The 26,527-nt window shown below is 41.6% G+C and overlaps 1 protein-coding gene across 1 annotated transcript in view; it reads left to right on the top strand.

The window, feature by feature from the left end:
• Positions 1-26,527, top strand: part of LOC119776361 (cilia- and flagella-associated protein 44) — a 45,530-nt gene that overhangs the window by 11,745 nt on the left and 7,258 nt on the right. Inside the window, exons 12-30 of the mRNA XM_038274740.1 lie at positions 572-781; positions 2,118-2,228; positions 2,304-2,456; positions 2,534-2,677; positions 4,187-4,329; positions 7,352-7,628; positions 7,736-7,791; positions 8,948-9,110; positions 12,443-12,564; positions 12,718-12,917; positions 12,992-13,136; positions 13,225-13,336; positions 14,767-14,996; positions 18,856-19,096; positions 19,175-19,378; positions 22,027-22,219; positions 22,289-22,396; positions 22,471-22,601; positions 22,695-22,811. Of these exons, the coding sequence (XP_038130668.1) occupies positions 572-781; positions 2,118-2,228; positions 2,304-2,456; positions 2,534-2,677; positions 4,187-4,329; positions 7,352-7,628; positions 7,736-7,791; positions 8,948-9,110; positions 12,443-12,564; positions 12,718-12,917; positions 12,992-13,136; positions 13,225-13,336; positions 14,767-14,996; positions 18,856-19,096; positions 19,175-19,378; positions 22,027-22,219; positions 22,289-22,396; positions 22,471-22,601; positions 22,695-22,811 (3,060 nt within the window). The remainder of the gene's footprint in view (positions 1-571; positions 782-2,117; positions 2,229-2,303; positions 2,457-2,533; positions 2,678-4,186; positions 4,330-7,351; positions 7,629-7,735; positions 7,792-8,947; positions 9,111-12,442; positions 12,565-12,717; positions 12,918-12,991; positions 13,137-13,224; positions 13,337-14,766; positions 14,997-18,855; positions 19,097-19,174; positions 19,379-22,026; positions 22,220-22,288; positions 22,397-22,470; positions 22,602-22,694; positions 22,812-26,527) is intronic.

The raw sequence follows: 26,527 nt of genomic DNA, 5'->3' as shown, positions 1-26,527 counted from the left end.
TGGACGTTCGTTTGGTGAACGGCTCCAAATTTTCTTTAACGGAGAGTCTCCAGACTGATTAGCGAGTGAAACCTTGAAAGCTCGCAAGATCAGGATGGTCTCACCAGGCTAGCCTCGGACTGGGGAAAAGGAAAACCAAACTGGTTTTTACTGGTGTGATGAGGAAAAGCGGAGGGATTTGTCGAGGTTTCAGATCTGAAGCAGAAAGAGGTTAAAACAATGTTAGAGTGAAAAGTTTGTGTTTTTTTTGGACGCTCTGGAATGGGGCTCCATGCCCTCAAAGGTTGGACCATGCTCGGTCCAAAGCGGGTCCTTAACAGAATCCAGATCTAGAACAGAACACCTGGAAATGAAAGTAATCAAAGCCAATCAAGCCTCAGCTTGAATGACATGATGTGTTAGAAGCATCCCTCCATCTGCTGGACCCGAATGTCCATCAGGGTCACGGGGTCAGACAAACTTCCAGGCTTAAACTCACACCCTGAGGTTCTGCTGGTCCACAGTCTGGACTTAGTTTTTATCATTTCAATGAAAGGACAGTAACTTTTGCAGCTTCTCTGTCTAATATCAGGTCAGCCAGAGCGGAGGTCTACTGGTGACAGGCTTCGAGGACGGAGTGGTCCGTTTGCTGGAGCTCTATGACCCCCAGAAGCTGGGGGGAGCCACGGATCGGAGCCCCCACGCCGAAGCCGCGCTGCGCCTCAGACAGGCCTTCAAACCTCACAGCGCCGCGGTCACCGCCGTGGCGTTCGATCGGAGCGGAGAGATCCTGGCCACTGGGGTGAGTCAGCTGCAGACGCACCAGTTATCCTGCCTGAGGGGCCAGAAGTCTGGATGATCAGAGAAACGGCTCCAGGTGGATTGTTACACACAGAAGTATTCAAATCCAGTCACTTTTTAACCCAAAATATATCATTTTCCTTATTAATAACCAGTGTATGAAGTATTTGTTAAAAACGTAACTAATTATAGTTAGTTACATCTCTAAAATTAACTGCATTTGTAACTCAGTTACTGCATCATCAAAGTAACTAGTTACAAGGCAAGGTAACTGTCCAGTTAATTAAAAAAAATAAACCATCAGTACGCTGCTGAAGAAGTAAAGAGCGACGTGTTCAAAAATAGATGTTACCCATCAGATGGTGTTTTTGATGGTGAGATGATGTGAGGAGCTTCATTAGATGCTTGGAACTGACCTGGAATAATTCTTTGTTCCCAGACATAAGGGTAAGTTTATGTCTTAAATGGTTCTAGGTTGGGGTTCACCCACCGGTGGGGGATGATCCAGGAAATTCTGTGAGTCTTGGTACTGATGGAGTTTGTGGTAGAAGCGAAGGAGTCCAGGTGACCTCAGAGGAGAGCTATCTCTATAGTTCTGCTGCTATAGGCTTAGACTGCTGGAGGACATAGGGACCCCTTTTTCATCATTCTGCTTCATTCTATCTCTATTCTCCCACTCTGCAGAATCTGTTAGTTCAATCTCTAACGTTCTGCTCTCTCTGCTTTTTCTCATAGTAGCTTCATCTGGTCTGTTCACACTGAGCCTGGTTCTGCTGGAGGTTTCTTCCTGTTCAAAGGGAGTTTTTCCTCTCCACTGTCGCTACAAACATGCTTAGTGTGAGGGATTGCTGAAGAGTCAATGAGTCGATGCAATCAGCTGGTTTTCCTTAGATAGAAAACTTTGAATAGATCTGCCCGGATGATCTGGTGAACTGGAAAGTGACATGATGAGAATCAGAGCTATAGAAATAAACTGAATAGAACTGAATGAGAGATGGTGTCCAATGGAGCATTAGAAAGGTTTTAGATGAAGATTAAAAAATATATTCTGACAGTGACAGTGCTGACTCAAAGGAAACTAACAGATGCACCTAAAAGCTTTCATTCATTCCACTCATTTAAAAGCATCTTTTTTACTCCCCCTAACAATCAGATGTCTCTCTGTGTTTGTCTGTGAGACGAAACCTTCTGACATTAGTGGTTTATACTGATAACGTATGGAAAAAGCTTCAGGAATATCATTTCTAGATGAGTCAGATTCATGGAGCAGGTAATATTTGTCCTGTTTGCTGCTGAACTTCTCTTGGTTTTACCATCATCCCCTCCTTCCTGTTCAGAGCTCAGACTGCACCATTTTCTTCTTCGCGGTCGGGGAGAAGTACAGCCCCGTCGGCTTTGTCCGCGTACCCGGCCCCGTCAGAGCGCTGGAGTGGTCTCCTCACTCCCACGTAGGTGTTTTCTCAGATGTCTCCTCCTGCCCGGCCGTGCCTCGACTTTTCTCCTGAAGGAGGCTTCTCTTTCAGAGAGAGAACAGGTTGCTCATCCTGTGCGGCAGCGGCGACGTGGTTGAGGTTCCCGGTCCCGACGCAGGAGCTCCGAAGTCGTCCAAAACCTTCGAGCTCCACCATCTGCCAAGGAGGTCCTTCAGGTTCAGGAGCATCAAATCCCGAATAAAGGTCTGGAAAACCAACGGTCAGCCTGATCGCTCCGGTTCCTTGGAGGACGGTTCTGATCGGAGTGGTTCTACTTTCAGAGAGAAGAGGAAATCACGAGACGTGAAGCAGTGAAGAAGAAGAAGGAGGAGGAGAAAGAGCTTCCTCCCATTCACATCCCAAATCCTCCAAGTCCTCTGTGCTGCGGCTTCTACTCTCAGCCTGGACAGTTTTGGCTCTCAATGGTACAAACTGAGCATCTCAGTTCCTTCAGTGTTTCCTGACAGGCTTTTTTTCAAGAGAGTGAAAATTTCTACAAACCTTCCAACATCTCAGAAGTACGGCAGAGGATTAGGGCCAGTGGAAAAAAACTTAACTGATTTTTAAATTTTATTTCAGTTTAGTATGGGAAAAAAGTCAGAATTCGGAGAAAAAAAATCAGAATTCGGAGAAAAAAGTCAGAATTCGGACTTTTTCTCAAAATTCTGACTTTTTTTCTCAGAATTCTGACTTTTTTCTCAAAATTCTGACTTTTTTTGTCAGAATTCAGTCAGAATTCTAAGAACTGATTTTTAAATTTTATTTCAGTTTAGTATGGGAAAAAAGTCAGAATTCGGAGAGAAAAATCCGAATTCGGAGAAAAAAGTCAGAATTCTGACTTTTTCTCAAAATCTGACTTTTTTTCTACGAATTCTGACTTTTATCGCAGAATTCTGACTTTTTTCTCAAAATTCTGACTGAATTCTCAAAATTCTGACATTAATCGAGAATTCTGACTTTTTTCTCAAAATTCTGACTTTTTTGTCAGAATTCAGTCAGAATTCTAAGAAAAAAGTCAGAATTCTGACTTTTTCTCAAAATTCTGACTTTTTTTCTACGAATTCTGACTTTTATCGCAGAATTCTGACTTTTTTCTCAAAATTCTGACTGAATTCTCAAAATTCTGACTTTAATCGAGAATTCTGACTTTTTTCTCAAAATTCTGACTTTTTTTGTCAGAATTCAGTCAGAATTCTAATTCGAATTCTTTTCTAATTCTAATTCTAATTCGAATTTCTACGAATTCTGACTTTTATCGCAGAATTCGAATTCTTTTATAATTCGAATTCGAATTTCTACGAATTCTGACTTTTATCGCAGAATTCTGACTTTTTTCTCAAAATTCTGACTGAATTCTCAAAATTCTGACTGAATTCTCAAAATTCTGACTTTAATCGAGAATTCTGACTTTTATCGCAGAATTCTGACTTTTTTCTCAAAATTCTGACTGAATTCTCAAAATTCTGACTGAATTCTCAAAATTCTGACTTTAATCGAGAATTCTGACTTTTATCGCAGAATTCTGACCTTTTTTCTCAGAATTCTGACTTTAATCGCAGAATTCTGACTTTTTTTGTCAGAATTCAGTCAGAATTCTGACTTTTTTTGTCAGAATTCAGTCAGAATTCTGACTTTTTTCCTATGTTAAACTGAAATAAAATTTAAAAATCATTTAACTTTTTTTTTTCTTCAGTGGCCCTAATCCTCTTCCGTAGAGAAGGTTCCTTATCAGTCAGATGTTTGCTCCGGTCTGTTAAAGATGTTGAGAAAAACTAAGGTTTGCTGCAAGACTCAGATAAATGTTATCATTTGTATTTGTTGATGGAAAAGGATGTTTGTCATAACAATAACTGCATAAAAACAGACAATGTTAAAGAAGCAGTAAAAGTCTGCAAGCAGGACTGAGATCCTCTTCCCTGGTGTCCGTCCTGCAGGGAGGCTTTGACGCCGGTTTCCTGTATCACTGTAAACTGTCCGAGCATCAGGAAGACGATCCTTTGCAGCGTCAGGACGAGCCCTTCGCTTTCAGACATGTGAACGAGGCAGATGACGATCCTATTTGCTTCATGACTTTCAGGTAACCTCAGAGTAAGTCTTAGACTCGACTTTATTGTCATTTTGTACACAGAGTGTGTACAAAATGAAATTTCATTCAGTACAGGTCTCAAGACATTTCCGATTTGAAAATGCAGCAGAAATCAAAAGTAAACCTGGTGATCAAATGTAAACATAACACTGAGATATGATTTAAAGTTTCCAACATTCAGCACTTTTTTTTAAACCCCATTTTATACAACATTCAGTATTTGGAGGAGGGAGGGGCGCACATCTGCTGCTCAGTGAAACAGTAGAGTCAAAACGAATCGTACCTTCATTTTGCCAGCAAAGTCCTCAACAACACAGAAAAAAGGTGCTGGATTTGTTTCAGTTGCTGTTTTGGGGAAAAAAGAAAAGCTGCTAGACCAGGGGTCACCAACCTTTTTAAGGCTGAGGGCTACTTCATGGCTGCCGAGTCATAGGAAGGGCTACCAATACTGACCTATGAACCGGAGGGATCAGTGTTCACCTACAGTAAATCTCATCCATAAACACTCATTTTTATTCTTATTTTATTCTTTTATTCATTTCTAATTTTCTTTTTAATATTGTCATTTTGAAACCACTGAAATATGATGAAATAGTTAACATGATGAAATAATACATAAATGATTAAAAAGAAGAGCAACAGAATAAAAACAAATGAAACTTAACCCACTGAGTGAGTTCTTCTGTTTTCAGAAGACGAAGAGGGCCCCCCATGTGGTCCTTGAGGGCCCCTTGGTGCCCGCGGGCATCGCGTTGGTGACCCCTGTGCTAGAGGGTCGTTGAGTTGGTAACAGGCGGTCCGTGGTTAGTTTAATACACACTGCAAAAAAATTGAAATCTAAATAAGTCATTTTTCTTAAAGAAAAGTGCACTGATTCTTGAACTAAGGAGGTAAGTACGGAAGAGGATTAGGGCCACTGGAAAAAAAAAAAGTTAACTGATTTTTAAATTTTATTTCAGTTTAACATGGGAAAAAAGTCAGGATTCTGACTTTTTTCTCAGAATTCTGACTGAATTCTGACAATAAAAAAGTCAGAATTCTGACTTTTTTCTCAGAATTCTGACTTTTTTCTCAGAATTCTAACAATGAAAAAGTCAGAATTCTGAGAAAAAAGTCAGAATTCTGAGATTAAAGTCAGAATTCTGACTTTGATCTCAGAATTCTGAGAAAAAAGTCAGAATTCTGAGAAAAAAGTCAGAATTCTGTTTTTTTCCCCATACTATACTGAAATAAAATAAAAAAAATCTCTTAACTTTTTTTTTTCAGTGGCCTTAATCCTCTTTCGTAGGTAAGAGAGACACTTTGCCAATGGAACAAGACAATTTACACTTATATTAATAAAAAATAATTGCATTGTCTTATTTCGAGTGCATATTATGGAATTATCTTATTTTAAGCATAAAAATACTCATTCCAATGGCAAACCAAATCTTGTTTTCCTACTCAAATTAAGGGTAAATACACTTAATATAAGAAATGTTTACTTATTTCTAGATCGTTTTTCCAGTGTAGGTGAATGGGGTGATTAGAGACCTTGCGATGACTCAGCGTTAAAAGAGAGATAAGAATCACTTTATGAAAATATGGCTGCAGCTCGCAAATAGAGCAAACTGTTGTAGAGGAGTTTTCAAAAGTAACATTTATATGAAGTTTTATTTTTTTTTTAAAGATCAAAATCCTAAACAAATATTATTTTGCATAATACAGCCCATTTGAACTTTCTCGTTGTACTCTATGCATTCTCTCTGTCTGCACTAATGAAGATTCCCTCACTTTTTACTGCTAAATGTTATGAAAAATGGGTTATAAATAAAAACAAAAAAGAAATGTTGGAACTGTAACTATACAGTGATATGTTTATCACTTTTTTTTTCATCACAATGTTTTTATCACTGCTGCTTACTTGCACTTTAAAAAATAAAATAGTCTAGAGAGCTGTTCTTGACAAATTTTCTTTTTGTTTACACTTGTGTGTCCTGTCATGATTTATTTAAGGATCTGACCCAAAATGCAGAGAACCACTCAGAGAGCAAGGCAAATGTTTAAACAGGTTTATTATGGTAAGGGTTGAGGGGTTGGATCTGGTACTCAGAGGGCTGGTGAACTGGAACTGGAAGGGAGGAGGGAAGTTCACAATGGTTAGTTCAGGTACCGTGGGAAACTTGGATGCCGTAACGATAACGCTGGTAAGGGACTCACATTTGGAGGGGTTCCTCTCACTTTGAATCCGGTCTGTGTGGGTTGATCCAGAGGTAGTGACTCGTTGGAGAGTGGACAGGTAGACATTTGTTGGACCTGGAGGAGCTATAGAGCGGACTGTCACTCGGAAATCCAGGAGAACTTGAACGGAACTTGTGGAGGTTTATCCCCTGCTCAGTGTGAGACTCAAACAATCCTTCAAGGGGGAGAAGGCCAAACATCCAGCTAGCAGGATGACTTCCTGCCGAAAAGGCAAAGACAAAAACACAAGTTTAGGCTCAGCGAATAACAAAGACTCAGTTTGACTCAGCAAAACTCAGCTTGGCTAGAGTACCCAAAACTGGCAAACACTCTGGCGTCGAGGTAGTGACAGTCCACTGCTTAAGTACTCCTCCCAGTAATGATCCAATGAGATGCAGGTGTGCAGGGAGGACCAACGAGGACAGGGTGCCACCTGGTGGTGGAGGGAGAGACCAACACAAACTGGATTCCTGACAAAATAAAATCTGTCTAAGTCTTTGCATGCAGAAGGAACAGGCTGGATTTCTAGCTAAGTTGGGCCTTAATTATTTGACCTGTTGGGGGCGCTCACAAACTGAGTTGGTGATGTTTTGACAACTGAACCTCAGAAAAACGTCAGTAAGGCCACAGTCACACCTGCAACATCTGGTCGGCATTAAACAGACGTAAAAACCAGGCTGGGTTTGGTCTGGATAAAAAACACAGACGTTTATTTTTTTAGATACTGCCTTTAGATGTTGGCTGCTGCATAGAGGATAACACCATGCTGTTTATGTTCCCTTGTTCCCATCAGCTCCAACAGGCAGCTGCTGCTCTGCGGCATGCAGTCCGGCTCCATCAGGGCTTACCCTCTGCAGCCTGAAGACCACAGCCTCACCTCCATGCAGGCTTACTGGGCCCTGAGCATTCACGACAACCAATATGGACACGTCAGCCACGTCCGCTGCAGCGTGGACGATCTGTTTGTGCTGACGGGCGGAGGCGACGGAAACATCTTCTGCTTCTGTCTGCTTTCTCCAGAGGAGCAAAAGGAAACCCTGGAGAGAAAAGCGCAGATTCCTTCACCACGGGTCGGTTTACGTTCCTTCATTTGCTCCTTTCTGGCGTTTTGTTTGTACTAATGGATGAACACGTTAATCAGGGATGAAATTTGCTGCTGTGTTTGTGCCAAATGCAGGTGGGTCTGGAAGATGAGCCATTGGCTCTGGACATCGAGGACCCGACAGCTTACAGGTAACCTGAAAGAAGTTTGGTAGTTTAATAAAAATACTTGGATTAGCTTCAGGTCTGGCTCAAGGCAAAAGCAAGCTAAGCAGCTGGCCATTACCCTCAGAGGTCCGCTGGTTGCCATGGTCCTTCTCTCAACTTAAGGAAAATTTTTTTATTACTCATTAAATCGGTAAATGGGCCATATAGTGACGCTTAAAAGTATAATGTTCTTGCCTCAAATGAGAAAAGAGAACTTTTAACTTAATACTCTGAGCATTGAAAGGTGCTGCTGCCGCAGTGCATGCTGGGACAGCTGTCAGTCTCAAGAATGGACAAGTCTGCTCTGATGCATGCTGGGTAAAGAGGGAGGGGCCAGAACTACATCCAGGGACTTTGTCCGTTCTCGGTCTGCTGTTCTTGTGAATTGGAACAGGGCTGAGGCTGATGACGTTTCACGAGGACACGAGAACACACAAGTACACAGATTAAGAAACAGCTAATGCCTTGTTTGGCTTTGAAAAGATACAAAGTGGACCAGACAAAAGGGTCCACCCCCCAGTAATGGGCAGTCGTTTGGGACACCTTATGAACAAAGGACATTCTTTGGAGGACCAGAATGTTCACATTTTGGAAACAGAAGGAAGGTGGTTTGAGAGGAGCATGAAGAAAGCCATCTATGTTAAGAAAGAAAAACCAACCTTAAACATGGGTTAGGGTTTCAGCTTTCAAAAACCTACAATGTTAGAGTTGATTCCTTCCTGCTATCATCGCAGCCCCAACCCCTTTACAGGGAAACAGAAGACCATGTGAATTCAACCAGACCAACAATTCCCTCTAACGCCCCCCCCTTTCAGAGACATAGACAGGTATGGGCCATTGCAGGCTAACAAAGAACCCAAACGACTCCACATTCCTAAGGGGCAAAACCGTCCGTCCGGCTCAATTTGAGTGTTTTCTAAGCCAAAACAAGGCTATATTTTTGGTCCACTCTATAAAGCCTGGAACTCAACGCTATTTCTGACATTTTGAATTGAAAAAACTTCCTGGATGGGAAGAGAAACGTCTTCAAACTTGGAATCAAAGTCCAGTGGATTGTTTTTTTAAACTTTTTTGGAAGGATTTCTGGGATTAAACCTTTGAACAAGCTCTTGCAGCTGTGCGTCTCCTTTACCCTGTCTAGCCTTGAAGAGGCCAAACAGGAGGCGAAGAGAGACGACCAACGGCGGGCGGCTGAGCTGAAGGAGGCAGAGAGGCAGAGACAGCTGGCGGAGCTGCAGAGGAGATACAAGAAGGTCCTGAGCGTCAACCAGAGTCTGGCTGAGCACATCTGGCTGAAAGCACAGGTATGGAGAGGAAAATAAAAACTTCGTAGGAGTTCAGGTAATGGAGGAATTTGGTAAAATTCTGGCTCTTACAAGAATAAGAACAGAGAGAGAAACACCAAACCTCTGTCTATGTCATCCGGTTCTGCTCTGGTAGCGGTGTGCTAACTTTTTATGCCTCTTTTACAGCTGAAGATGTTTGTAGAAACTGTTCGAAAAAGAAGAGACAATAGCCCCATTTACGTTATCCTCTGAAAACCGATCCGTGCCGAGCTCGGTTCTTTAAGACCCTTTACACACCACGCTAGCGCAGTTCCTCACCTCCTAGTGGAGATCTACGGTACTACTGCTCTCTAGAGGTGAAGTGGGAAGGAAAGAAGTTTGCAGAGAGTCAGGCAAAGAAGGCAGCCTTTGGTGAATTTACTTGACAGATTTTGGGATTTTATGAAAAACGATAGTCTAATCAGGGCTTACAGATGTTTTAAATCAGACGACACACGTTGAGGTTCATCACACTGCTAAGCATAATCCTCTCTGGATATCATTGGGACGGTAGGGAAGCTAGTATTTTTATGAATGTCTGAAATTTCCTGATTACGGAGGCTGACTGTAAGGAGATGACGCGGCCTCCTCATGCGCTCTTTGTTGTCTGAGAACCGAGCCAGAACTGAACCAGGCTGAGCCCTACGGATGAAATAGTACCAGTTTAGTGCGGTTCGGTCGTGTTTGGCGCGGTCTGGTACAGTTTTGCGTGCCATTAACACTCAACAGTTATCTTGGTTACCGTGCTCGGACTGATCTCAGCACCGTCTCAAAAGGGTAGTGGAAACGGGGCAAAAACAGTCCTGTAATATTTAGATGTACTCAAGAAGGGCTGATACTGAAAGCTAAGGCATACTCATGTAACCTGACTCCGCCAGATGGATTTGCTCCGCATATCCATCTGGAAACCTTCCGTTGAAGTAATTTTGGGAAGGGGCGAAAATACTGGTTAGCTGATTGGCCTATGTTGGTGATAGAAGGGCCAAATAAACCAATCAAATCAACGAAGCATATGACGTACTAACAGAGCGACGACGAAGAGGAGCCAATTGATAGATCAAACTCTTGCCGAAACCAGTCGGGAGAAGAGCAAAAACATCTTTTCCTCTGAGAAAAGCCTCCAGAGCAGTGTTTTGCTCTTCTTTCAGTGAAGAAATACTCTGTAATTCCCATAAAACTTGCTAGATAGCCACGCTAACGCTAGTTACATCGGCTGAAGCCGCCATGTTCTTTAGACTGAACTGTCGCGCTCTCGTTGCGTCACACCTCAACCCGCCTCAAAGCCAACGCTGATTGGACGTTCATTTGGTGAACGGCTCCAAATTTTCTTTAACGGAGAGTCTCCAGACTGATTAGTGAGTGAAACCTTGAAAGCTCGCGAGATCAGGATGGTCTCACGTACTCATGTGGATAGAGTTGGTTAGGCCTATTCAATGAAAGAAAAGCCCACAGTGGTAACAGAAATAACTTGATTCTGAAAAGAAATTATATAATGAACAGTTGAAAGTCAGGCATCGCTTTTCAATCGTGTTTCAAAACAACATTTAAAACAAAACAAACAGACAAAAGAGAAATCTCATAAAATGGAGAAAAATTATGAAAAAGACTGACATAATTTGACCAAAATGACATGTTGAATCAGGGTTTGTCCAACAATTAGCATCAAAGGTGTCTCTAATCTAGTTATCAGTGGGGGGGGGGGTATATATATGGGGTTGTTGGGTGACATGGTGTGTACCACAGTCAACATGGACCAGAGGAAAAAAAGTGCAGAGTTGTCTCAGAAGATTCAAAAGCATATTACATATAAGCGTGTTCAAGGTCAAGGCTATTAGACCATTTCTGTCAGCTTATCAGCTTCCCTCCAACACCTGCCCAACTTGAAATAGCCTGGTTCCATAAAGCCGTAAGGATGCTTGGACAACTCTTCAATTCCAGCTCAGTCTTTACTTTTTTATTTTCTTGATTCATTTGATTGCATCAGATTGAAAACCAGTGATGTCTTAGGAAGAAACAGGAGCTGCTTCTCCATGTTTGGTTCTGGTTCTCATCCAGTAGACCTGAGAGGTCCGGTTGTTGATCAATCCGTGTATCATTCGTTCTTTCTATTTTCAATTGTCAATCAAAAAACAAAAAATAAAAAATTGGTTATTTTGTTTTTTGTTTTTTATGGTTAAACCAAAAACGAAAAAAGGATTGGGTTTTTCATATATCAATTCTAAGCTCCGATCAATAATACGAAATGGAAAAACGGACAGCAACGCAGAATTTGATTTTAATATTTAATCGGTACAGTTTACGTGACCCGGAAGTTTGGTGGAGCGTTAGCTAAAAAAAACAATTGGCTTACCCCCACCACGTTCGATCAAGCTGCACCAGATAAGGCAGTCGGACCTATCAGCCATGGACAGTTACGTTTTATTTCGAGGATCCAAGCGTGTGACTCTTAAGGAGGAGGACATGACAACGGAGAAAATCAGCAGGATTTTCCAGGTATAACTTTTTTCTTGAAACTTTTCTGTGCACTGTACTTTTAACTAGCAACAACAAACAGCTTCTCGATCAACATAGTGTGTGGTTCTAGCGTCGCCATGGTAGCCACTTCATTACCCCAACTGCAGCGCAAAGAGCTATTTCCGGGTCACGTAAACTGTACCGATTAAATATTAAAATCAAATTCTGCGTTGCTGTCCGTTTTTCCATTTCGTATTCTTGATCTGAGCTTAGAATTGATATATGAAAAACAAATCCTTTTTTCGTTTTTGGTTTAACCATAAAAAACAAAAAACAAAATAACCAGTCAATTTTTTATTTTTTGTTTTTTGATTGGCAATTGAAAATAGAAAGAACGAATGATACACGGATTTTGATCCAATGCCAACCAGTCTCTAATGCTTTTTGGAGCTGATCTATTCAATGATTTCTAGACTAACAGAAGGATTTTAAAGACTGTTTTCTGAGATGCATGGAGCCAGAGGAAGGACTTAAGAACTGGGCGGATGTGTTCTACTTTCTTAGTTCTAGTGAGGACGAAGGCAGCAGCGTCTGGATCAGCTGCAGCTGTTTGATCTACTTTCTAGGCAGACCTGTGGAGACGCCGCTGCAGGGAACAATTCTTAAGATGAACGAAGCAGGAAGAAGTTTTTTAGCATTAGTCCTTTAATCCTGCAGATGTTCTTCCGGTGATAGTAGCCCCACTTTTCTCCTGTCTCTATGAGCCTCTGAAGGTTCAGGTCTGAGTACATCGCTGCAAATATAAAATAGATGAATCAGGTCATATTTATCAGTTAGTGAGGTTTATGTCTGTTCAGGAACTCCTCCTGGACCCCTGCTTCTACAAACTGGAAGAGAAGAAGTCTATGAAAGTGATGGAGGTTCAGAAGCAGATGGCCGGGGAACAGGAGCGCCACAGCATCACAAAGCTGCAGGAATGGTACACATGCATACACACAGTCAGAACCAGGCTGGAAGGCTGCTAATCATTCTCTGACATTCCCTGGAAATGCCTACGTTGGTCTTATCAAACAGTTCTAGATGCTAGATATCACAAATGAGAAATGTTTGATATTTAAGACTCTCCTTTCAGGTTTAAAGGCTCCCTGCCGACAGAGACTGTCTCTGTAGTCGGGATAATCAGCGACCACAGGGTCTCCAACTACAGTTTATCAGAGTTTCGCTCAGAAAACGAACCTCCAATCAGAACCGAGCCCGACGGAGGCGAAGAAGCTGCTGAAGAAAAGAGAAAACCTGTAAACCAGCCTTCGCCGGAAGGCCACCAATCAGAAGGTAGGAGACGTCTCTACGGACCAACCGGAGACAGGTTTCTACCTACACTAATGTCCTGTAACGCCGACGTCTAGTGGAGACCATGCTGCTGCCCGCTGTGGTTCCCAAAGCCAGGATCAAACTGGCAGACAGGCAGGAACAGAAGCTCCGACAGGCTGCAGAGCAAGCAGAGCAAGCTTGGGCTAACATAGAGAGGAGGAGGCAGGAATTGGCCCAAATGTGAGTCCGATATCAGGATACTGCTTCCTTCATTGGAAGGACGGTTTTTATTATTCTCTAATGATCAACTGGATTTTCGGCGTGTCAGTATTGCAGAGAAGCCGGAGGAGAACGCTACCGACTCACAGGATGATCAGGATATTGAGGAAGCCAAAGAGGGCATCCAATACTTTCTGAAGCCTGAAGAGATGAGAAAAGAGGTGATCAGATCGTCTCCTTTAGCAACACAGCATGTCAGAAATATGAGCAGAAATGTTCACATCCAAAATACGGCCTAAATGAGCCTAAAAACAGGTCAATATGGCACAAATAGCAAAACATTAAGCTAATAAGTTCATGCTGATCATTTAAAATTCCTCCTTTTAGTTCAAATTTTATTTTAATTTATTTTAGTTCAAATTACTTGTGGAGTAAAAGTATTTTCATGCATTCTTCAGGTTTCATTATCAAACATTTAAAGGAAACGTCCAGTCATGATTCTTGTCATTTCCTTTCCTACTGATTGGCTTTTATTGGTCCTTTAAAGGAAAATTAAGGTCATCAGGGAATAATCAATGGATCATTATCTATACCTAAATATAATACGTTCACGGTGGTTGGATGAATTTAGCGTTAATCAGTAAAAAAATAAAAATCACTCCTGCCATCTTCCAGCAGTGATGTCACGGCACGGTAAGCCTAGCGCCATTCTCCCCGCTTTCCAAGCTAAATCAATGGGAACTACTAGACACATCTGCAATCAACAACAATTATTGAAGATTTCCAGAGGACTTCACCATTGAAATTCACCAGAGCTATAGTGAAACTGACAATGCCCACGTGCATGGCAGCTGGATGCTGGAATACATCGGGTAAAAGTGAAAATAAAGAGTTATTCCACCTTTCTGATTCCTGATCCTCCACGGACGGGTTGGTCGTTGGATCGCCAACTTGAAGAGGGAGGATTTGCCATCGAACTTCTGGCCAGAGAAAAAACCCGTAATATGTAGCCAACATTTGGAAGAAGAATGTTTTCAAGATGACTTGGATAATAGCGCGTTGTGACAAACACCAGATACAGCACTGGGACTTGATCAACAGCCGATACCGCACCGTGACGTCACTAACCAGTAGGTGGCAGTAGTGTTCTTTGACAAACATGGATGCCTCCAGTAAAGCACATTCACATGGAAATTACTCTGAATTAAAAACACTGATCATTTATTGAACAGGATGGAATCATTTCAGATTTAAAGAACTTTCAGAAGTTTGAATTCTGAAGTTAAATTCTAGTGAGTAGCTCCTGAGAAAAAGGAAAAAACGGGGTCTGAGAGTAGACTGAATAAGCTTTATTTATCTCTTTTCACAAAAAAAATAATATAATGATAGCTCCTGAGAACTTTAAACTTTGGGACCAATAGTTTGACAGCATCAACTAGGAGACATGGGCCCCTGTGACGCAGAAAGTATTTAAAATAAATTATACTAAGTGTGAAGTAATAATAGCTTCTGTTACATTTATTTTAAAGAAATTTGTAGTGATGCTAAAAAGTGCATCTGTTTTTCAAAATAAAGGTTTGATTTTTCCAAACTTTCCTCACATAACGATAATTTCAGCCATATTAAGTGATTGGAGGTCATGTTTCAACAGGCCCATGAAAAGAAGGAGGGAATGAACCAGCGGATCCTGGCCTTGCGGGACGTCAAGGTCCAGCTGGTGGCTCAGGCTCAGCACCTGCAGGAGGTCCAACAGGGGCGTCTGGCCCACCTCTGTCAGACTCCGCCCTGGTGGCCAAAAATGTTACCAGAAGAAACCCCAGAGAAACAGCTGCAGCTCAGCCAGGCCAGCTTGGAGCGATACCAGACGCTGAGAGCGCAGAGGTACGGAGCAGGGATGGACCTAATGGACGGGGGGGCAGAGGGACCCCATAGCACAGCAATACTCCAACTATTGGGCTTCATAATGAGGCATCTGAGTAAAGCAGGGGTACGGTTTTCTTATTCCTGAAGCCTTTTGTTTAGGAATGGTAGGGAAAGGGTCCTTCAGTCTGTTTATCTGTGACATCTCCACAGCAGGTTTTATCTAGGAATATTTCATAGGGTGTCCAGCTTGGTGCTTGACATCTTTAGGCTTTGCGAGGTGTCGGGGGGTCTGGGGGTATCCTCTCCTGGAAAAATTTAGAAAGTTAGACTCTGAAACGCTATTTCCTGCATTTCGTGGTGGAATGTATCTAACTTTTGGTCTTTGTTCCAAGACTACTTAGGTCCTGATTAGGGGAAGTATGTGAGCTTGACCAGAGGTTGAAAATTCATAAAGATATTTGGTTGTGTGGCGGCTTTGAGGACCCAAATGCAGTGAGGAGTTGGCACGGATGAGTTTGGATGATTTAATGAAAGTCCAAGGGGAACGGAGGCAAAAATCCAAAATCCCAAAATACTGAAAAAAATTAAAAGTCAGGGAAAATACTAGTGTTGCACCGATACCGATATCAGTATCGGACGGGGCCCCGATACTGCCCTAAAATGGTGGTATCGGTATCGGCGAGTACCAACAAATAGGGCACCGATATCATTTTGAGAGCCATAGGTTTCTTCAACTATTGTCACCCACTCCTGGTAGGCAATAAAAAGTTCTACTGGATTCACTTTGTATTAGATTTGTTCCTGCTTCACAAAGGTAGGCAGCAGCTTGACAAAGCCATGATGGCAATTATTTTACATTATTATGGTATCGGTATCGGCCGATACTGCACAGCCAGGTATCAGGTATCGGGTATCGGGGCCAAAAAAATGGCATCGGCGCAACACTAGAAAATACTTGAGGGGAGCAAGAGACTAGAAAGCAATGGAACAACATCTACAACACAAGAAAGCAGCCCTGACTGAACGCTCTGCTGCTCTTTAAAGCCCAACACTCTGATGAGAAAGATTATCTTCACCTGTGTAGGCGACCCAGGTTCTCCCAAAAGATCCTCTCTGGCAGAGATGCATCACTCGCCCTCAATCACACACACGAACCCTGACAATAAGATCATTTTTAGCTACAATGTTATGTTTCAAAGGTTAATTCAAACAACCAGAAAGTCTAATGCTACGTTCACACCGGACACCATCAAAGAAGCTTCTGCTGCTTCATTTCTGATGTGTCCTGATTTTATCCAAAGCTCTGACCCACATGCAGAAAACCAAACACAGAGACCAGGGAAAAGTTTAGCAGGTTTTATTGAGAGCGAATGAGATGAGTCCAGTGCTGCTCTGAACACTGTGGAACCGGAACTGAAAAGTGAAGGGGAAGATTCTGCGGTTAGTTCAGGCTCAGTGGGAAATTAGTGTCTGATTTGAAGAAGGGGATTAAGGTTGCCGACTCACGCTTCCAGAAAAAAGGGGTCTCTTGTTGAATCCAGTCGGTGTGGGTTGCTCCAGTGAATGTCTTGCTCATTGGAGGGCGGACAGGGTTTACCCAGATTGGGTTTTTTCCTTGGTGAACGGAGGAGCTGACTGCCACTTAGATTTCCTGCGGTACTTGAACGGGTTTTCGTGGAGATGAATCCCCTGCTCAGAGAGAAGCATTTGGTGCTCGGAGAGTCCTTCCAGGGGAGAGAAGGTCCAAAACATCCAGTTTGCAGGATGACTTCCTGCCGAGAGGCAAAGACAAAAACAGCAACGTTAAAACTCAGGTTGACAAAAACTCAGTTTGACTCAGCAAAACTCAGCTTGGCTAGCAGAGATGGGAAATAACGAAGTACAAATACTTCGTTACTGTACTCAAGTAGATTTTTCTGATATTTTTACTTTACTACTTATTTTTATGGCGACTTTTTACTTCTACTCCTTACATTTTTACACAAATATCTGTACTTTCTACTCCTTACATTTTTAAAAATTGGCTCGTTACTTTAGTTTTGAATCATTTCAATGGAGTTACCGTTATTATTTTTCACGTCATCAATACCAAATTCAATCTAATTGGATGGGAATCTACGTTGCATTTGACGCACCACTACAAGATGAATCGACAGATTCGGCGGTATTCATTGGCGGCAAATCATTGCAGCTTGGTGGCGGTGGCGTTAGCATAGTAGCATGGACGACGAGATGATTGCAAATGAACACAACGGAGATCTAGTCCTATTGGCAGACATCCATTTAAAATGTAGGCAACGGCATGAAAAAAGTGGTTTCTACTTTTACTTTTATACTTTAAGTACATTTACAAGCCTGTACTTTGTTACTTTTACTTGAGTAAAGAAGTTTAATCAGTACTTCCACTTTTACCAGAGTATTTTTTAACACAAGTATCTGTACTTTTACTCAAGTACGGAAAGTGAGTACTTTTGCCATCTCTGTTGGCTAGAGTACCCAAAACTGGCAAACACTCTGGCGTCGAAGTAGTGGCAGTCAGCAGCTTAAGAGTCCTCCATTAATGAGGTAACCGTCCGCAGGTGTGTGAGGAGGCCAACGAGAACCAGGCGCCACCTGGTGGTGGAGGGAAGACAAACAAAAGCACAACCCACACAAACTGGATTCCTAACATGATGCCTGTCCACATTTTGGTCAGATGTCCAGTAAAGTGAGTCCAGATGCTTCTGCTGCTCCTGTGTTCAATGCCAGAGAGCAGCTTTGCTATATTAGCTGTGATCAGCGGGTAAAAAGTAGTTAGAATCTCTGTTGAAGTGAGAAAGTCCTCCTGAAAACATGGTCTGTGCAGTCAGTTCATCCAGATTACCATCCTGCCTTCAAAGATTATTTCTCTGTGGGAGCCGCTCAGACCCCCACATACCGGCGCTGCGCTGTCACTGGGAATCCCCAGCAGCAGCTGCCTCAGGCCCGCTCGCCTCTTGGGGGTTTTCCCCTCCTGTTGGTGGCGGCTGGAAGTAGATGTTAGCGTTTTTCAGGTCTGTGCTACAAACTGCAGGCAGCAGGATAATAAAAGCCAACATATTCTGCCGGCAGGTTTCTACATCTTAGTTTAATTTAGGCGTTAATAAACTGTTTCAGAGGAGTGATCATAGCGCTGTGCATCAGCAGTGCTGCGTCTGACTCCCTGCCAGCTCCCAGATCAGCTTCTCTCATTGGTTGATGAGGCGCGTCCAGCAGCAAAGGTTAAATTTTTCCAACTCCATGCTTTGCTCCATGCTTTGAGCAAAGTTTCTAAAGAAAATGAGTGCGTACAAAGCTGTACATCCCAAAAACATGGCATACAATTTTTCATTTTAGTACAGGGAGTATTCAGAGTTTAAAGGTGGCTCCTTTTTTTTATGGTCAAATAGGAAAGACCACATAAGGGCGCTCGCCAAAGGGAAACTTTGGTCCTCCTGGAAGGGCCCTGACTAGTGCTGAAACAATTAATTGTTAACTGGAGTTTACAGACCCAAAAACACGACTTTAGCTGAAAGATCAAACCACTTAGAGCAGAAATTATACCAGAAATGTAAAAAATGATACAAAAAGATTCTTTCGTCTGTCAATATGCTCTATTCAGATCTCCTGAAGTGGAAAAAATGTAGCTTCACCTATTTTAATTCTGTAATAAAATCTTCTTTAAGGGACCGTTTGCTATCCGATTATTAATGGATTAAATTAAAAAAATTATTGACGGATTAATTGCTTAGAAATATAATTGGGCTAACAGTAGCTGACCTTGCTATCTCCATTCCAACCTTTATTCCACCAATCAGGGACTCAGCTCCATCAGCTGATTCAGGCATCATTCAGGCTTTATTTTTCTCTGGTTAAACAGAATGGAGTGTGCGGATCAGGGGGAGCAGGAAGACTATTTGGATTCATTGGAGGAGCTGCAGAGAGAAACGAAGCTAAAGGAGGAGAAGGACAACGTGAGAGAAGAAGAGCGCAGCTCTACGGTTGCTGCAGAAGCCAGAGATGATCAGGAGACCCAGGAGGAGCTGACTGAGCTGGAGGAGGAGCAGCAGGAGGAGGAGGACGTCCAGCTGCTGGTTGAACAGAACGCTCTGATCCAGCAGGTCCTGATCCTTAAAGATCTCATCTTTAATCAGAGGAAAACACAGGACCCATAAATGGATCTCTGTGTGTATCTTCAGATGGAGATCTTGGTTGGCCGATTTGAGGAGGAGCTGCTTCAGCTGCTTTGCCACAAGCTGCATCTGGACAACTGGCTGAAATGGACCGACCTGCAGCTGCTCATGCTCCTCCAGGAGAGACGGCTTCTCCAGCCGCTTCAGGAGGAGGAAAAAACGCTGCAGGAGAAAATCAACAGTTTCACTCAGGAGGAGAACAACCTCACGGTGAAACAGATTTATGTTTTTACTGGTTTTAGTTCGTAGGACCAAGTTATAAAACAGAACTTCATATAAGAGGTCCTGACCAGCAGACCTGTGAAAGATCTGGTCCAGTTAAGGTTCTCTGAAAGAAAAGATGCTGCATTTCAGAACCCTGGACAGAACCAGATATGCTGAGATGCTTCATTATAATATTATTATAACTATTTACTCAAATAGCTGTATTAAAATCTAAAATAGCAAAGAATATGTTGTCTCACAGAAATATGGGTTATTAGTTACACTGCAATATGAATAATAATAAAAACTGCTAAGCCTGTAGAATTAGATCTCAAAGTAATAAAAAAGCAGATTTTCTGCTCTGAAAGACTCGGGTTGTTGCTGGAAAGCACTGCAACCCAAAGACAGTGTTGTTTAGGCAGCCTTTCAGGTTTTAGTTTTACTGTAGTCTTTTTGACTAAAATCCCCCTTATTTTTGGTCGTAATTTAATCATTTCATTTGCAAAAGTTAGAGTCTACCTTTAGTCTGTGTGTTATTTCTCCTTATATAAAGTAAAGCTCATATAAATGTGAAAAAGTGAACACAAAACACATATATTCATCATATAAAAAAAAAAAAAAGATACACATGTGAACATATTCAGCATGCATTATTTACAGGTTATTTCAAAAAAGTTAAAATCAATCCACTGGACTTTGTTTCCAAGTTTGAAGACGTTTTTCTTCCATCCAGGAAGCTTTTTCAATAAAAACAAACAGAAATAGTGTTGAGTTCCTAACCTGACTCCGCCAGATGGATTTGCTCCACATATCCATCTGGAAACCTTCCGTTGAAGTAATTTTGGGAAGGGGCGAAAATACTGGTTAGCTGATTGGCCTATGTTGGTGATAGACGGGCCAAATAAACCAATCAGATCAACGAAGCATATGACGTACTAACAGCCAGGCTACTCTTGCCGAAACCAGTCGGGAGAAGAGCAAAAACATCTTTTCCTCTGAGAAAAGCCTCCAGAGCAGTGTTTTGCTCTTCTTTCAGTGAAGAAATACTCTGTAATTCCCATAAAACTTGCTCGATAGCCTCGCTAACGCTAGTTTCATCGGCTGAAGCCGCCATGTTCTTTAGACTGAACTGTCGCGCTTCTCGTTGCGTCACACCTCAACCCGCCTCAAAGCCAACGCTGATTGGACGTTCGTTTGGTGAACGGCTCCAAATTTTCTTCAACGGAGAGTCTCCAGACTGATCTGCGAGTGAAACCTTGAAAGCTTGTGAGATCAGGATGGTCTCACGAGGCTATTGAGTTCCAGACTTTATGCAGTAGTACTTAGCGGTTCATCTACACTAGAGACTGACATTTTTTCGGGAATTCCCGTGGGATTCCCGTGGGATGGGAGTCAGTATCAGTAACGATCACGTGATTGGGACGGTACAGGATTAAACATTGACGGGAGCGGGAGCAGACCAATATTAACTAAAAAAAAAACTAGGATCGATGCCAAAAAATAAAATAAAATAGAAAGAAAAAAATTCAGTACTGGTGCCGCCATTTTGTAGTTTTTTACTTGAAGCCTACACTATAATGCGAGTCAAAAAAACTACATGACCCAAAAACCAACAGTGCTTCTGCTCTGAGTTTTTCACCTGCGCTCAAAAACAACAATGGAGGGACCAACAGTTACTACAGTTAGAAACAGGAACTTAACTGACCCTTCATAGAAATTCAGATTCAATGTATTGGCAGAAATCTTATTGAAGACATCAAGAATGGCAGTGGTGCAGGAGCGGGAGTCATTCTGAATGGGAGCGGGATGGGAGTGGGAGTAATTTCACCAGGAGTGGGATGGGACAGGGTTTAGATTTCTACTCTGGCCCGGGATCGGGACGGGACACAATTTTTTTCTGCTGGAGTGGGACGGGACAGGAGTGAAAATCCACTCCCATGTCAGTCTCTAGTCTACACCTTATGGACAAAGGAAATTCTTTTGAGGACCAGAATGTTCTCATTTTGGACAAAGAAGATAGATGGTTTGAAAGAGGCGTGAAGGAAGCCGCCAACCTTAAACAGCTTTCAAAAACCTACAATGCAGCGATAGAGTTGATTTCTTCCCACTATCATCGCCTTTAAAGCGGGTTGGAGCTGCGATACTGGCCTATTCCTTTTCAGAGGAATAGGCCAGTATCAGGTATTGCCAATAACGCACTCAACCACTCCCATTTTTAAGGCGTGGAGCTGGTTTTCCAGTTTCAATGTACATGTTTTCTGAGCCATTACAAGGCTTTGTTGGGCTTCTCTATAAAACCCTGGAACTCAACATTTTCAGTTGAGAAAACTTCCTGGATGGGAAGCAAACCATCTTCAAACCTGAAACACAAAGTCCAGTTTGTTTTTTTAACTTTAACTTTTTGGAATAAGCAACTAACTCCTATTTAAATGAACTTACAGCAGCTCTATCGACTAACTAAGCTGTGGGTCGGGACTCCATGAAAGTCACTAACCATCCAGTTGGTATCGAGACTCAAACTGGGAATATTTGGCTCTTTGTTTCATAGAACCTCGTCGTTCTTTGGTTTGTTGAGCTTTACAGGTTCGATTGAATCTGGGGGGAGGGTGTCACTAACTGCCAGCCTCATCCTTCCTGTCTCTGCTTCCTCTCAGCCTAAGCTGGAGGAGAACAAGGAGCTGCTTGAGCTGAAGAGGAGCAGGATCACCAAGCTAAAGGAGACAAAGGAGGCTCTGACGTCAGAATTTAAGGCCTCCCTGGGCGAGGCTCACCTCTTCCGAGATTTCCTGATCTCAGTCTTCAGAAAGAAGGTCCAAAAAGAGGAGGAGAAGGAGGGAGATGAAGGAGGTGGGAAGGAGCAAATCCTGTGGGATTCCTTTTGATCAGGAGTCCTTTCTAACCTTGGTTTCCTTGTAGAAGAAGAAAATGATGAAGATGACGATAGTGACTGGGGTGATTATGGCGATGATGATGATGATGATGACGATGACAGCGACTCTATGGATGACGGCCTTTGTCCTAAAGGTCAGCAGGTGAAATCTTCCAGACTTTTTCAACTCTTTTGAAAGAAGCTGCATCCTCCTCCTTCTGTTCCTCAGGCTGCAATCTGCAGCTGTTTGAAAACACGCTGCAACTGCGTCAGCGCCTCCTGGACGTGAAGCAGCAGCTGGCAGAGGAGGAAAGGGCCGCTGCTGCTCTGAAGAAGGAGACCAACCTTCTAATGCGGAAGGTCAGTCCTCAGTGTTTGCAGCTGTGACCCTTTGCTGATCGTCTCCCTCACGTCCCGCCGTTCGTTTGGGCTTTTTCCTACCGATACTTACAGGCCAGTGAGATAAAGAGGCAACGGCAGGAGGGGGCAGACAGACTGGAATTACTCGGCAATGAGAAGAAGCAGAAAATCAAAGACCTGGATATGATGGTTCCTTTAAAACTGAAACAGGTGAGCGTCCAAAATGGATGAATGAACACGAGCTGTTTTCAGATGTTTCTATCATCCTTCCTTTGACAGCAGAACCTGTCCACACTGATGCCTGATCTATAAAATTCTGCTATGTTTATAGTTTGCTGCGGCTTTAAAGCTCAGCTCTGAAAGGCTCCACCCTCCCACAGCATGATGCTGCAACCACCATGCTTCATTTTGACAAGCATGCAGAGTTTGTCAAAGGAGGCCAGAGGTCCTGCTACTTCTAGATGTTTCCCTTTTTTTCTACATGCATGGAGTCGATCTCTACAGAGTAGGGATGCAGGATATAATCGGCCCCTATCGGTATCGGAAATCTAAATCTTAAATCAACATTAATTGAGACATTTCTAAAATTAAGTCATAAACAATATGCAGCCCTGAACTGGCCTATCCATTTTGGGTACTGAGGCTTTTAATGGGATTGGGTCTGTATTTTCTGAATGTTTAGATACTGTATATGAGATGATAAAACTGAATAGATTGTGTGCCCACATTGCCAAAATGTACTTCCCTTGTTAATGTGTCATTGATCCAAAAAAAGAAAAAAATACTGGGCCCATTTCCCACTAGATGAAGGGCCAGTAGGAGTCAAGGCATCTGTGATCCAGGGCAAGCTTATCAGTACACAGACCACGACTCCACAGGCCTCAGCAGCCTGCTGCAGTGGAACTATTGGAGCTGTCCATGGTGCTACAGCAAAACCACTCCTTCACTATGGCACATTTAATCCTTCAGCTTAGTATTTTATTAGTTTTAACTATATGTGTATGCTTCATAATAAAAATTATGTTTTAACAAGAACAGAGGGTCACATATGAAACTCTCAGGTCAGATAATTAGTGCCAGGAGGAAGAGACAAGGTTTTATATTTCAAAATATGTGTTAGGCTCTAAATGGTGAGTAAATTATCAAGATTTACTCACCACTAAAAATTACAAAAAAAATTATAATTTTTAGCATAATCAAATGAAGAATAAATCTGAAACGTTTCAGATTAAACTTTCAGCACCACTTAGTAGACTAAAAATATTAAATAAAAAAAAAAGAATAGAAATGTAAAGAAAATCTTTAGATTTTCACCATATATAGGGATTTAACCCTCTCAATAGATCTTATAAAGGTAAATGTGATCAATAGTACATTTTTACATGCAATATATAAGTATGTATTTGGATAAAATTATATTTTATTACAATAGCAAAACATACACACTGGAGTAGGGATGCACGATATAATCGGCCCCCTATCGGTATCGGCCTTAGAACTGAATATCGGACATCGGCCCCCCCACCGATATTTAACCAGATATTTGATCAGCTTCTGAGTTTCTAAAGTCTAAAAAAAATAAAAATAAATACTACTTCTTATTCTTCCTCAAAAACTTCTTTTTTACAGACTTAAAAACTTCTAAAGACGAGGGAAAAAATATTGATCCATTAAAATATCCCAATATCATCATATGCTGATATATTGCCATTTAAAAACACCATATCAATCTCTTTTACTAATGAAATATTGCTATATGTCATCGTTATGCTACGAAATCCCCCGAAAATTCACCAAATGTTGCCATATTTTTATATGTTGATATATTGACGCGGTATCGATCTATTTTACTAACAAAATCTCACAAGAATTTGCAAAATATCACGAGAGTTTGTAACAGAACAATTAAATTTCACCAGATTTTGAAAGTAAAATAGATCGATACCGCGTTTTTAAAAATTTATTTGATATCAGCATATGAAAATATATTTGAGTTTATTATTTTTCAAAGTGTCAGAAATGGATAACAAAACTGCTATTTTCAATGACTACTTATTTTTGTCCAGCTTTAACATCGGTATCGATATCGGTTATCGGCTACATGAGTTTTAAAATATCGGCATATTGGATATCGGCCAAAATCCCAATATCGTGCATCCCGACTACAGAGCTCTGCTAAAGTCCCCGTCACGCCTTGATGATTTATCCAGCGTATGCCTGACATTACAGGATCTCCTGAATGCTGACATACGCTGAACTTTCTATGTATTTTTTAAATTTTGGGCGTACACATAGAGCAGACCGCCTGCTGGCTAATCCGGACCCAACCTGATTTAATACATTTATAAATTACTGCTTGTTGTCTGACAACAGTGTCTAAACGTCCCTTGTGCCGCTTCTGTTACTGCGAAATCCCACATCCTCCGCTTCCCCCCGCAGCGCTCCAGACCTCCTGCATAGAGCGAAGCCTACAGCCTCCAGGATTGCTTCGGAGCTCGAGAAGAGCGTGCGCCATATTATCATTAAATTCATAGGAGCTAAACATGCAGAAATTAACTCTTAATTTAATATGACAGATTAAAAAAATCCCCATCAGCATCCAGCAGATGTGCGAATAGTTTGCATCCAATCTTTTACATAAACTGTGTTAGTTTTTTTAAATATATAAGAATTATGCTCTAATTTGTAGTTACCGATCTGTTGTTACTATAATTCTTAATTTGACAATATATATATATATATATATATATATATATATATATATATATATATATATATATATATTTATATATATATATATATATATATATATATATATATATATATATATATATATATATATATATATATATATATATATATATATATATATATATATATATATTTATATATAAATATTTCAATTCAATGTATAACATGGATGCATAAAAACCTCATTTTATTTCAGTGTTAAATTTTGTTTAAAGTAACAGATTATAATTAAAAATGTCTCTAGACCTTTACTGGTTGATGATTTTCTTTATTCGGACCCGCTGATTATTAATTGGGTACCGCTTAGAGTATTCAGAACGAGTCCAGAACTTAAGTCCAACGACAGCATAACTTCTGCATAACGCATGTAATAATCAGTGGATCATTATTTATACCTAAAACTAATACGTTTGAGTTGATTTAATGAATTTAATCAGTAAAAAAAAAAAAAAAGCTATTTTTGTTGATATCACTGAGTCTGGGAGCGGCCATTTTTGCCCAAATATAGTAGCCCCTCCCTCCTGCTATCTTCCAGCAGTGACGTCACGGTGCGGTAAGCCTAGCGCCATTCTCCCCGCTTTACAAGCTAAATCAATGGGAACTACTAGACACATCTGCAATCAACAACAATTATTGAAGATTTCCAGAGGACTTCACCATTGAAATTCACCAGAGCTATAGTGAAACTGACAATGCCCACGTGCATGGCAGCTGGATGCTGGAATACATCGGGTAAAAGTGAAAAAAAAAAAGAGTTATCTCATATTCTAGTAAACTTGCTCCACCCGCGATCGGCCATAATAATTTTTGCCTGCGAGTTTTGGTCTACTACTGGAGCAAACTAAACAGGAAGATGGCAACGACTATTGAACAGTAGCATGATGCACTGCAGCAGCAGCAGCTTTCAATGGAGCGCTCGGTTAAAAGTTAAAAGTTCTCTTTCAGGTGCTTTTGTTCAATAAAAGTAAGTTTTAAGATCAATATTATACTTAAAGCGCCAATATATGGTCCATTTACCAATTTAATGCGTAATTAAAAAAACGATTTCCGAAGTTGAGAGGACTGCGGCAACCAGCGGAGCTCCGAGGCTAACGGCAGCCAGGGCTAACGTTAGCCCGTCTGCAGCAGCCCTCTCTCGGCATAGTCATGTGTGAAGGACCGCTGGCTATGATGCT

The sequence above is a fragment of the Cyprinodon tularosa genome, unplaced genomic scaffold (genome assembly GCF_016077235.1).
Source record: "Cyprinodon tularosa strain WSP-4 unplaced genomic scaffold, ASM1607723v1 ctg928, whole genome shotgun sequence".
In the NCBI taxonomy this organism is placed as follows: Eukaryota; Metazoa; Chordata; class Actinopteri; order Cyprinodontiformes; family Cyprinodontidae; genus Cyprinodon; species Cyprinodon tularosa.
This window is presented reverse-complemented; position numbering and strand designations above follow the sequence as displayed.